At 31.6% G+C, this 13,275-nt stretch overlaps 1 protein-coding gene across 1 annotated transcript; it reads left to right on the top strand.

Moving 5' to 3' along the window:
• The first annotated feature begins 4,528 nt into the window (after positions 1 to 4,528).
• Positions 4,529 to 6,763, top strand: LOC131070723 (plant intracellular Ras-group-related LRR protein 1). Its single transcript, XM_058006333.2, has 3 exons — positions 4,529 to 4,975; positions 5,576 to 5,742; positions 5,855 to 6,763. The coding sequence occupies exons 1-3, from the start codon at positions 4,778 to 4,780 to the stop codon at positions 6,615 to 6,617; spliced, it is 1,128 nt and encodes a 375-aa protein (XP_057862316.2). The 5' UTR covers positions 4,529 to 4,777; the 3' UTR covers positions 6,618 to 6,763.
• The last annotated feature ends 6,512 nt before the right edge of the window (positions 6,764 to 13,275 follow it).

Here is a 13,275-nt window from a genome sequence, read left to right as displayed (position 1 = left end):
TCCTATGCCCCCTTCTATTACAATGAGTACATTGAACACACCTTTTTCTTGGAAGTGGTTTGTCTTGAACAATAGCACCATTTTTATCATCCTTCATTTTGGTATATTCTAATCCTGTATACTTTGGTGCCACAATTCGCTCAATGGGGTCTCTAATTTGTTGACTATGTTTTCCCAATCCCTTTCCTTCATAATCCATTCCTTTCATTATCTTAAGACCAATATTTTTTTCAAACCAACTTGTGTCATGTTCATCATGAATAGAAAACACATTATCTTCAACCTTACCTTCTTCCACTACACCAATACTTATCAGATGTTTTATCTAATAGAAAAATAAAACTAATTATGTCACATGAGATAGCACACATTGGAGACTTTGATGTTCGATGGTCATTCTCCTTCTACAAATCATCTTCTTGTTCCTGCAAATTTGATATTTCCTTTATCTATAAATTGTTTGAACCTATTCAATCATCCTTAACATCTCTTCCAATTCCTCATTCTTCCTTTGGATCTCAATAAACAACTCCAGCCTTTCATTTAGTTCTTTAACTCTCCTTTTTGACATCCCCAAATAGTTCCAGCTCTTCTTCTAGTTTCTCATTTTCTCTTTTCACATTCCTCAAATATTCTTTAACAATACATCTCAAATGTTCATTTTTCTTCTTTACTCTATTTCCAACCTTGTCCATTGAAAGAAAATGTCAAAGTACAAAGTTTGAAATGACTCACCAATATTTACTACAATGACCTAGTTCTTATATCTCATTTTTGAGTGCTTTCATGAATCAAAATTTCTCTTTCTACCTCAACACACCCCAATGGTCATCCTTGCTTTGATACCATTTGATGCAATCAAGGATGGAGGGTTGGGAATGAAATTTCCATACTTGTAGCTTTAATGATCCAAAACATTATTATAATATAAAGCAACAAGAACATGCAAAGAGGAATCAACACAATAGAGCCACAAGACACAATATTTATCATGGGACAAGCCTCAAAGAGAAAAAAACCCAACCTCAAAATTCATCTTCTTATATTAGATCATAGAAAGTCACTACATCTGCCACTTGGGCTTCATACATGCTAGGCCACAACCCAGGTTACAGTAATCACAAGTAGTTATAAGACACTATGGCACCTCCATAGGTGATTCCATATCCTCTACTTTCAATTTCTCTAACTATCGCCACTCTCTTCTTTGGAACCCTACATTCGTTTCCTTGCCTCTAGATCTTTTTCTCCCTCCTTCTTTCCTTGAAACATTCATTAAACATTCTTATATACCATTCACAACTCTTCAATACAATTGGAGTGGTGTAATGTCCCCACTTTGAAATATAATTTAATAATAAATGATAATAATAAAATTAAAACATTAAAAACTAAATTAAAATATAAAATAATATAATTAAATATGATTAATTAAAAATTAATAAAGTTAATGAAAAGTCAAAAGACATGAAAGAAAAAGTTGTGACTCCCTCAACAATGAGATATAAAAGGGAGAAGAGAACCTCATTTGAGAGGGCGGATAATTTGGAAATGAGAAGTGCAGATCTGATTTAAATAAGTGCACATCTGATTATGGAAGGTTGTGTCCCTTTCAAAGGGTAGAAATAATGAAGAGTTGCACTCCTTCAAAGGGTGCTAACGGTGAAAGGGTGTGTCTCTTGCCAAAGGGCATACATGATGAAGAGGTGTGACCTCTCCCTCAAATTGAGAGATACAAAGGGAAGGAATCAAAAACATCTAGTGACATCACCATTGATCAGATCAGATCAGAATTGTTATCAAGTTATAGGTAGTAACATTTGTGTTATTGATGGTATGCATGGGGATAGTGCTAACAGTGATAGCCACGTTGGAAGCAAAAATCGTGGAAGGAATAGAGCATACCCTGCATATCCAAGATACACCACCGGCAAGTGAACGGTAAGTGGTTTGCCCTAAGCCGTAGGAAATACTTCATGAATAATGCCGTGGAATTCAAATCATACCGCAAGATAAATTAAAGCAGAATAGCCGGTAAATAACAAAGATACATTCTAAATTAATATATCAGAGATGTATTTAGAATCAATGTTGCAGAGATACATTCAAAATTAGCATAATAGAGATGCACTCAGAATTGTAACGACACTTCTAGAGACAGAGATACACTTAGGATTATAATATTATAGTTATATATTAGTGATGTTAAATAACAATTACCATAAGATTGTAGAGATACACTCAGAACTAAAACAAAGGAAATAGAGATTGCTTCAGATGCAATTTACAGAGCTAGGGATCATTGAGGCATTTCAGAGCAGAATTATATTTAAGTCCCTGATAATGTCTACGATGATTGCTCCCTTTAAAGGAGCCATAGAGACCAAAGGGCAAAATTGAATGCCAAGATTCCAAGAGGAATCCAAAGAGAGATTCATAGGGAATCTCTTAGAGACTATATATATATATATATATATATATATATATATATATATTGTAGAGGTTAACCATATGCATATGTTAGAGATAGAGAAGCTTGAGCAGGGGTGGGATCTCTGCCAAGCTTTAAGAAAATTAATGATTTCACTCATTAATAGAGATCCCAAATAGAGACCTTAGGAGGACGACATCCTGGGTTGCTCCTAACTGAGAAATATTTCTCAATAGAGGGTTGGGTCAATCTAGGTAAGGTCCAACTGAGTATTGTATCCTTTTTTATAGATAACAATAAATTAGCTTAACATTATTTGTTAAATATGTAGAATAACGTATAACATTTTTTCTTGTATAATTGCCCAAACAAATATATATGTTTAATTATCTTTCATATTGTTTGTATACTAATGTTTGTTTGGAGGACTTGAATGCCAAATAATCCAATCCCCAACTGGGAACATTACAAGTGGGCCAACACCCTAAACATTAGATTTCATGTATTGTGTAGTCAGATGGCTTTTGCTTCATTGCAATGACACTATAGTTGAATAACATCATGTGCTTTATATTACAACGTCTACTATTCCCTTACTACCCTCCTTTAACTCCTCTTGTTTCCACATGTTTGTCTTCTTTGGCATATCATTTTGGAACAACACCTAGAGTCAATCATCTTGCCTAGTGAACACTTTACCAATGTTAACTTTCTTTCTACTAAAGCTCAATTTTGGAAACTCTGAGATTTGACACCACATGTGTAGACTTACTTTGCAAATTCAAACCATAGATCCTAACTCTCAAGTGCGGTAGAATGAGGCATTCTCCAATGGATCTCTTCAATATACTAACAAAATCTCCACTTTGTCACCTCTAGATATCTTTTTGGTAACTCTAACGTCCCGAAAATCGATTCTAACACTCCTCCTAAAATGCTTACCTACCATCCAAATCACAAGGCAACAACACCCAATAATGACAAGAATTTCAAATCTTTTGGATTCTCCTAGATGCTCCTGCATCATCATCAAAAGACCACAAAATATTGAAAGAACACAAAAGCTCTCCTTATTTTATAGGAATTATACATTTAAAAAAAAAATAGGAATTATACATTAGTCATATATGAGAATGAAGAATTAAATACAACAAAAGATTAACAAATTAATATACCTTGTCTATCTATAGCCTAAGGATATCTTTGAACATAAACACACATGCATTTGAATTAGGTTTTAGCAAGATTATTAACATTGGTATTCATTACCACCTTGTATCTCTCTTTTACAAAGATTAATTGAATCCAAGGGATTTGACCAGGGCGTGAGAAAGTCCAAAACTTTAATTGTTGCATAGTAGATCTAAATATGCTTCTTAACATGAACCAAATTTCACACTTAGATATACATCACATACACATTTTAGTAAAATACCAAACATCACATTTTGCTCATGAAAGAATCACCATTTGGATAGAATTATCACTACAATTATACTTGATACTCTAAAACTGAAAATTTTGTTGTCTCAACTCTTTTCCAAAAGATTTGTTATCATATTCCAAAATTTATTCACATTACCACACCAATTAAAATTGATATTTTGTTGCTTTATAAATAAATCTTAGTTCCTTTTTATTAGTATTTGTCGTAGGTAATACTAAATTGCATTCACATAAGCCTAATTTAGACTCTTATTGATTTACTATTTAAGAAAATATTTATGAATCAAATTGTTGAGCAAGTCAACACTAAGAAGTAAGGAGAAAGGGAGAGGACAGCAGGACAAAAAATTGTGAAAAATTGTGGACAACAAAACTTAAAAAAGTCAAAAATATGAAAATGCGAGAAGAATCTTAATAAAAAGTTAAAAGCAAATATATGTATATATATATGCACATCATGAATTTAGATTAATATATATAAAATTTAAACTCTATTGATTTATTATTTAAATAAATATTTGAAAGGTGTATTATCATTAATAAAGAGTAATGGAAAAACTACTGCTAAGTTGAAAGTAAAAATAATGCAGTTTAACCCATTTAATAAAATCTAGAAGTCCAACAGCAAGACGGAGTCTATTCTGTCTAGAAATTATGATGGACAGAGGAGGAGGCCGCTTTCCCTACGTATCTTGGATTAGATCGTGGTTAAGAAAGTCATGATTTCAGATTTCCGCCAAACTCGATTTTATTGAATCAAATCTCTACAATGGCGGCTCGTGCAAGGAGCGCGTTTTCAACCCCGTCATTTAATTGAATTGAAGTGAGAAACCCAGTCATTGTTTAATTTTGTGGAAGTCTTCTGTGCGAATTGTGTAGGAGAATTGAGAAATTTTGGCGATGGAGGGCGAGTCATCACAGACAACAGAGAAGAAAATAGCAGCGGCTCTTGCTCAACATCCATGGACGATCATTACAACTGATAAAAATGGCATGAAGGCGCTTGATTTGAGCAGCTTTCTGGTGGACGATGTTCCATCATCCATTTTTACTATCAATTTCATTCTCAAACTTGATCTCTCCAACACTAATCTTCAGGTAGTGTTGGTCTCTCAATTTCTTGTGGTTTACCAGTTTGTTTGGATTCTTTTTCTGTTAGTGTTTTGGTTTAAGGATTTATTCTGTTCTCTGGTAGATATAATGGACTGTTCTTGAAAGCCACTGGAATTGAGATATATAGATCTGGTGGGAATCACTCCACCATTAAATCACATATTTTTTTATATACCTGGGCTTCTGAATCGAGCTCTGATAAAAGGTTAAATTTCCTGATACTAAATATTAAAAAAAATTAGAACCGCTGGATCGATGATTGCTGGGAGATCTTGCTGCTTTTCTTCTTTGAAATCCAGAATATTTCAATATAGATTGCTCACAACATTTGTTTTTAAACGGAGGAGCTCAGCAAGAGATCTGAATTTGGATATTTTATTTTTACCGAAATTCTTATGATCTTCTTCAAGGGATCTAATTTTATTCTATAGATGGTTTCAATTTTGTGCAATATAATTTCAAGTTAAAACCCCCAAAAATAAAAATTAGGTCTCAGCTAACCCCACACAAAATCCACAAAACCCTACAAGAGCAGGAGGGACATGGCCTGTTATTATCTCTGAAAAATATTGGTTTTGGCTGCAGATAATTCCAGAAGAGTTGTCGAATCTGGTTAGTCTGGTTAGCTTAGATCTTCACTCGAACCGTTTGAGATCACTGCCTCGTTCCATTGGAAAGCTTGTGAAGCTCAAATATCTCAACCTTTGCAGCAACATGCTTTCTTCACTACCCCAAACAATCGAGGATTGCAGGCAATTATCTTTTCCAAAATTTGAGGAAGTGCTTTAAACAATTTGTTGATGAATTTTTTTTGGAATTTAATTTAATATTACCAGACATTGACTGTGTTTGTGATTTTTACAGTGCGTTGGTAGAGCTAAGGGCCGATTTCAACGAGCTGGAGCAATTACCGGAGGGCATGGGATTCGAACTCGTATATCTTGAAACCCTCTGTGTGAGCTCAAATAAGTTATCCCGCCTGCCATCCTCTGTATCTCACATGACATCACTGCGAGTTCTGGATGTGCACTTCAACAAGCTCCGAATGCTTCCTCAAGACATAGGGAGCCTCATCCATCTCCAGACCCTCAATGTCAGCAGCAATTTCAATTTTCTTGTATCTCTCCCGGAATCGATTGGCGCTCTCTGTAACCTCACACACCTCGATCTCAGTTTTAACCAGATTACAACCCTGCCCGATTCCTTTGCAGGTCTGGAAAGCTTAAAGCTGCTGAATTTAGAAGGAAATCCTCTGGTTGTGCCTCCCCCAAAAATAGCGGAGCTCGGCGCAGAAGCTGTGAAGCATTTCATGGCGGAAAGACTGCATGTTAAGGTGCCTCCAAAAGGCAATGTGCAGAGAATTCATAAGAGTCTGTTGCAGAAGATGACAAAGGGGAAATTCGGAATGAAGTGGGGTGAGCGTAACAACAAAAAGTATGATAATAACAATGATAATGCAGTTTTAACCGAGGAGTATGATTACCGCTCTTTAGAAGAACAGGAAGAAGAAGATGGGTTTCATTCTAGTGCTCCTCGCTCACCTTTCCGTCAGTTTTTGTCTCCACGGCGATTTTTCAGTCCACGTCATACGCCTTCGCATCATCGCCTCAATACACGTGGCTTCTAGTTTTCTTGTTTGCTTAATACATGGAACGGCCATAACTTGTAATTTGTTTCAGTATTTCTAATTATTTTCGGAGGAAATAATTAAATTATAAAAATATGATCATGGTTATTGTTATTTTTAAATTAAATTGTGTGTTTTTTACATAATTTTAAATAGTGGAAGAGAAATGTTATTAGTTGTCGAGCAAGTCAACATTATGAAGTCAAATACAAAAAATTGTGGACATCAAAACTTTAAAAAGTCAAAAATGTAAAAAGGTCTTAAGAAGAATCTTAACAAAAAGTTAAAAAAAAAAATGTACATATATATAAACTTAAAAATAGAATATTATATACATAAATATTTATGAATCAAATGTACATAGTGAATTTAGATTTTTTTTAACCAATACACTTTAAAATCATATCACACAAAATTATGTATAAAGAGAAAAATAGATACCTAAATATTTATGAATAAAATATACGTAATGAATATTTGTATTAGTTTTAACTAGTAATAAATTTATTGTTGTTTTGAACTTCACATAAAATTATATATAAGCAAAGAAGAATAAATTAATTATACTTTCAATTAAATGCAAATAAATATAGCACAAAATAGTTGCAAAGAAATAAATGAGAAGATAAAATAGAATAATAGACAAAACAAATTTACATTGTAAAACCTTGACAATATGTCAAGGAAATTTACATGGTAAAATCTTGACAATATGTCTAGGAAACATATATGAGATAAGCTATTAGTATTCTTATTTCTTAGAGAAGATAAGTACAATCTTTTTTGCCTTCAATAATAGACATATATAAATTATCTTCAAGATAACAAACAACATCAAACTAAGAAAAACTAGATTTTTCCTTTTAGAAAATATGGATTATCTCTTAAGGAAAAAATAGTTTTTTCCACAAGATAAGATTTGATTTATTTGATTGTTTTAATTGTTGTCATTATCCAACAATCTCCACTTTAAAAGCAATTTGTTTGATACCTACCCAAGATTTATTCATCATCTTTTTTGCAAGCCAAGGGAGGCCAAAACCGACCTCAACTTTTCTAACAGGTTTTCTAAACATGTTTGGGCAATTTTGTGGTGTATGAAATTTCTCAATAGTTACTCAACCTCCATAAATTACCTATCTTAAGAAATAGTACTTGATTGAAATATGCTTGCTCTTACCATGATAAGCTATATTTTTAGCCAAATGAATAACACTTTGTCCTACATTTTTCTAAATGCGACTAATAGACCATTTAACCAAATTGTCTCTTTACATGCATGTGATACAACCACCATCAAACTTAGAAAAAGCTCAATTTTTTCTTTAAACAAAATATGGAATATCTCTTAAGAAAAAAATAGTTTTCTCATAAGATAAGACTTGTTATATTATTTTAATTTCCGTTGTTATCTAGTTTAACATATATCCATTTAGAAGCATTCAAAATGATAACATTTTAAAATTTTGAAACAAACACATCCAATAATTATGGTAGTATACATATCAACAATATTATATATAAACTTAATTTTGAAGAAAATGTGAAAACACACACAAAATTTATATTTGTACTAGTTATCTATACACACATAGGAGACATAATTACTCTTACATTTGTCGATAAATCTACAATATTCTTATATTTTGTATCATATTCCATGTTCATATTCTTGAGTTATGATCCCATAAATAAGCAAAGAATACAAAAATGTCAAATATGACAAAGTTAAATATTCATAAATGTAAGAGAAAAGATAAGAAAAGATATATACTTATACATATTGTTATATATACATCTAGAAATATTCATATATATAACTGATCATAAGATTATCTACATGCACACAAGTAATAAACCAAATAAATGGAAAATTTTCCCCTCTATTTTCTCTCTCAAACTTGACCATGGCCATTATTTTAACTTTGGGACAAGATCACACTTACAACCTTCTTCCCTATGCTTTAAAACATCATTCTTCTCACTTCCTTGAGCCAACCATTTCTAATGTTTGGGTAAGCGTATAAAGATGATAAAAAGGAGTAGTCAAAAACTTGTTTTGCTTCACAATATAATTGCGTTAAGCGTAATAGAATTAATAGAATTGAGCTAATAAAATAGTATGTACACAATAGCTTGATGATATCGAGTACAACCATGTTATATGAAAATAATTAAATAAGAAAATGTATTATGTATTGGTGTATGGTATAATGAAACATAACACAATCACATCATAATGTGATTATGCTTTCTAAATTTTTGAATTTAAAAGTAACATCTATATGATATGGTTTGGATTATTGAACCTATGCATTAAACCTACATAAAAAAATCTTAAATCTATGATTTAAACAAATTTTAGAAAGTTTGAACTTCCTCCTTAAGATATTTAACATGTTTTATTACAAATTTCCATTAAAATGTTACTACAACTTTTAGCTAGTTCTTATCTTTCTAATTATTATTTTTTCTACAATCTAAACAAATTGATATTTTGATTTTTATATAATTTTACCAATGCCATAATGTGACAATCCAAAAGGTCAATTCAACTCAGTGCGAACAATTTCCATTCAAAGTAGTAGTTTGTTATCAACCACAATACGCTTTATTGAGAGGAAATTCTGTAATGAAGGGACACTTAAAAACACCTGAAAAGTCTAAAGTTCAGTTTTATAGACAAAATGGGAAAAGGAAACCATCTAGAGTTTGACTGGCAGGAGTTTAGGTTTTAATTATACTCTCAACGGTTAGTTGATAAAATCCCTTTCATTACTATTAAATGAGGCCACCTACTAAATTCGTTGGGTGGTGGAGAAAAACACGTGCATGACTTAAAATCAGTCCGCACTCATATTTCAACTTTCAGATATCATTATCAGTCCTGCAAATACTTTGAATTGAAGTTTTTGGATATTATTGAATTCCATTAAAAAAATCATCTAAGGATTATTGATTCTATATAAAATATCGTGTTAATTATTAATTGTATATAAAATATAGTGTTAATTATTTGCATCTTTTGTCTTCTACGTCTATAAAACTTGGTTTGATTCTTTATTTAGAAAGTTTTTTTTTTTTTTTTCAAATTATTTATTTATTTACTATTGAGACAGGGACAAAGAAAACATGATTGAAGAACATTTTAGAAAATGACAAAATTATATGGATATAATATGTAAGGTAGGCTCAGCATTGAATTTGGGTGGATTCACAAAACAAATTTGCCACAATCTTTCTAACACTAGCAATTGCACTTTGGTGTGCAATGGGTACGCCGAAAAGGTGTGGAAAGTCAATTAAAAATTTTGGTTTTTTTTTGCATACATTTGTGGAGTACATAAATCAATATTTCAAAAACATAATTTTCACAATCCATAATGTTATTGTGCATTGCTACTAGTTTTTATTGTGCGATTTCTTTTAGGATATTTCAAATCAAACTCCATGATTCATCATCAAAGTTAGAAAGCAAGACAAGAAAAGAGAAATGAATGATTGTTAACAAACCAATGAAGTTTATAAGAGGAGAGGATTGAGTGGGTATGAGAACCAAAAAGACAAGTGAGAGAATAAAAAACTCTTATATTGACTTAAAATATGAAAAGAGAACAACCAAATAATCAATTCATAAAATTAGAAAGCTAATTCATAAAATCTTCAATAAAAATTTACAACAAATTTTTTTAAAATTATTTTAAAACTAATTCATCTCCATTACATATATATTTGCAAACACAATTTAATAAATAAAATATCAAATGAAATAAATTTATTTTAAATCAAAAAATTCATAGACTAAAATTTGTATACAACCAAACACTTTATTAGTCCCCTCTTAAAAGTTTGGAAGTGAAATCCTGTTTGATTGCCTGAAGGTGTTTTTTTTGGGTGATAAATGAATTTTCTTAAATGCATTGAATCTTCCTACAAGGAATTCTTCGTTTTTTCACAAGAAAACGAAAAAAACCCCAAATGTGAGTGGCATGATCAAGAAAGACGAAATACATGTGTATTGTTTTGCTTCATAATTGAGATGCCCTTCAGAAATGAATGGAATTTTGTTCACAATGAGGACTTTTTGCTCTTCTTCCATGTAAATATTCTCTTTCATGTGTATCTTTACTTTATTGCCGATATTTCGAGTATCTATTTTTATCTAAGTTTATACAAATATTTTGGAAGATCTTCACATAAATACATATTTGGTGGAATTTCAATTGGATTTCATATCTTTAAGTTTAAACATTTTAAGAATGATTTTGAAACGTTTTTCAATTTGATTGCATAAAAGATTTAAAGAATGGTTTTGAAATGTTTCTCAATTTCATATTGTAATTTTTTTTATCTATATAATTTTAAGATCATTTCAGATCTTATGTTGTTATCTTGTTGATGGATCATAATATGGCCCAAAATGTGAATGAACAAATTCACACAGTCGAATTAAAATCATAGTTTGAATTTTTATCTGTAAAACGTTAGTTTTCAATTATTTCAAGTATGTTTGTTTTACTATATTGCTTTAAGGTTTACTGCCCGCGTTCTCTATTCAGCTCTGTAATCTGTTTCTAGATTTAAAATTGGTATCTCGGTTGAAATTTATCAGAATTTTTATTCTGGATCTCAGATTTTCTTCCATAGGTCGCCGCTACATTTTGGTGTAGAGGCAGTGTAATTTTAAATGACTTATCAATGGTAGCAACAACTCTGATTCTTCCTCTGTCCCATATGCCTTTGCTTTGAAATTTGGAAGTCCGAGCATTTTTTTGCAAGATCTCTTAGAGCGCTTAAAATGCAATGTATAATTGTCAGTCGTGGGTGGAACTTATAGATCACAACACCTTCTCCCAACTAGAGTCATTGGCGTGGTTGTGGCGTCGTATCCAGTTTTGCTCATTTTGGTCTTGTGGGGGATGGCATTTTCTCTACTTCTTCTGCAGCGCACCCCTGGTGATGTATAACAGGCACTTGGGCAATACAAAGACTTCGGGGATATTCACTGTCGTGAGCTTTGCCTTTGTATTCTTCACTAATGTGATGTCTGCTGTCATTTTCGCAACTATGGTTGGATTGGTTATTGTTTGTGTGCATGGGGCATTCAAGACACCTAAGGATCTCTTTTCATGTGAACACAGTGCAGTAGGAGTGACAAAGCACATTCATTTTGCTCCTACTGTTGCCACACATGTTTACACAAGGGAATACTAAAAAAATTGTTGTTACTATTTTAATTTCACATAATTTTATCGAGCAATTCTGAATGACCCGAGTGAACCTATTGGGTTTCATTACAGTTTATTTCTTTAGAGGTGCATTTCCTCCTCAAATTGGCCACTTTTGCATTGTCAACAGTGAATTTGTACTTGAAAGAATATTTTTCTGTGACATATTTTGTAAAATTATTTTCAAGGCCAATTTGCTTCTTCAAGTGGAGGAAGCAAGTTTTGGGTTCAGTCATTTAGAGTCATTTAGATAGAGGAGGTATCAATATTCTATAGCTTGATAAATAAGAAAATTAAATAAATTTTGATAATTTATTATTATAATTTTGATAATTTATTATTATAATTTTGTTAATTTTACTATCATTCAATAACTAGGCTACTATTTAAATAGAAATATAAGCGGAGTCTAATTTTAATTTTAAATTTTTAGTTGTTTGTTCAGATTTCTGTAAAACTTGTTTCATTTTTTTTAAAACAAATAGCACATGCTAAATAAAACTCAAAAAAATGTAACTTTCAAGGTCCTATTCAAAACCAACTATCCGCCTAATTTAACTGCACTGCCATATTATATAATATTTAATAATTTTAATTGTCTGCATAGATCCATGTTTGATGACCACATACTTTTTTATAACTGACATTGTAGTTAGTGTTTAAAGCGCAAAAACAAAGAATTATCGTATCACAGATATTTTCCCATGTAAGCCGTTGATAAATGTGCATCGATGCAAGACAAACCCAACCACATTTACTGCGTGAAGGAAAAAAGATCGTAAAAAAAGATGCAGCAAGAAGGAAAAGACAAGGAGAACAATAAATTTTTGAGGAACGGTGACGATCATTCAAATTGTCTTGCAGACCTTGAATGATAATGTCCACCGTTGATAGACCATATGAGCTCTGTCCATCTCATATAAAGAAATGCCTTTAGCATTGTTGGTAAACATATTTTTCTCTCACAATTTATTTAACTTTTATACTCTTTAGCCCAAGAAATGAACCATACAGTTAGAAAATCATCGTATTGATTAACCTCTGAATTAAGGTACAAGTTCCTTTAATAGATATTCAATCAGCTCCAAATTACATACAACTAATATTATACTTTTCACCAGAAAGTACAAAAAGGTAATTGTATTCACCAGTCAATACCAAATTAACACAAACATTGATTCATATATAATTCTTTGTGTAAAGCCAACAGACTTCACATGTACGCTAAAACCAACCGAAAACCTTAAAAGATAAATCTCACTGATATCTTCCACACATATAGAAAGCTATGGCAGATTCTTTCTTGAAATAGATTCTCACAAAAATCAAATTTCAAACACCAAACACACAGATTTGAAGCCAAAGATAAATTGTCATCTGATTTTTCATTCATAAATGATCATCAACTTCCAACACATACATAAAGTATT

This window comes from Cryptomeria japonica, chromosome 6, assembly GCF_030272615.1.
Source record: "Cryptomeria japonica chromosome 6, Sugi_1.0, whole genome shotgun sequence".
In the NCBI taxonomy this organism is placed as follows: Eukaryota; Viridiplantae; Streptophyta; class Pinopsida; order Cupressales; family Cupressaceae; genus Cryptomeria; species Cryptomeria japonica.
This window is presented reverse-complemented; position numbering and strand designations above follow the sequence as displayed.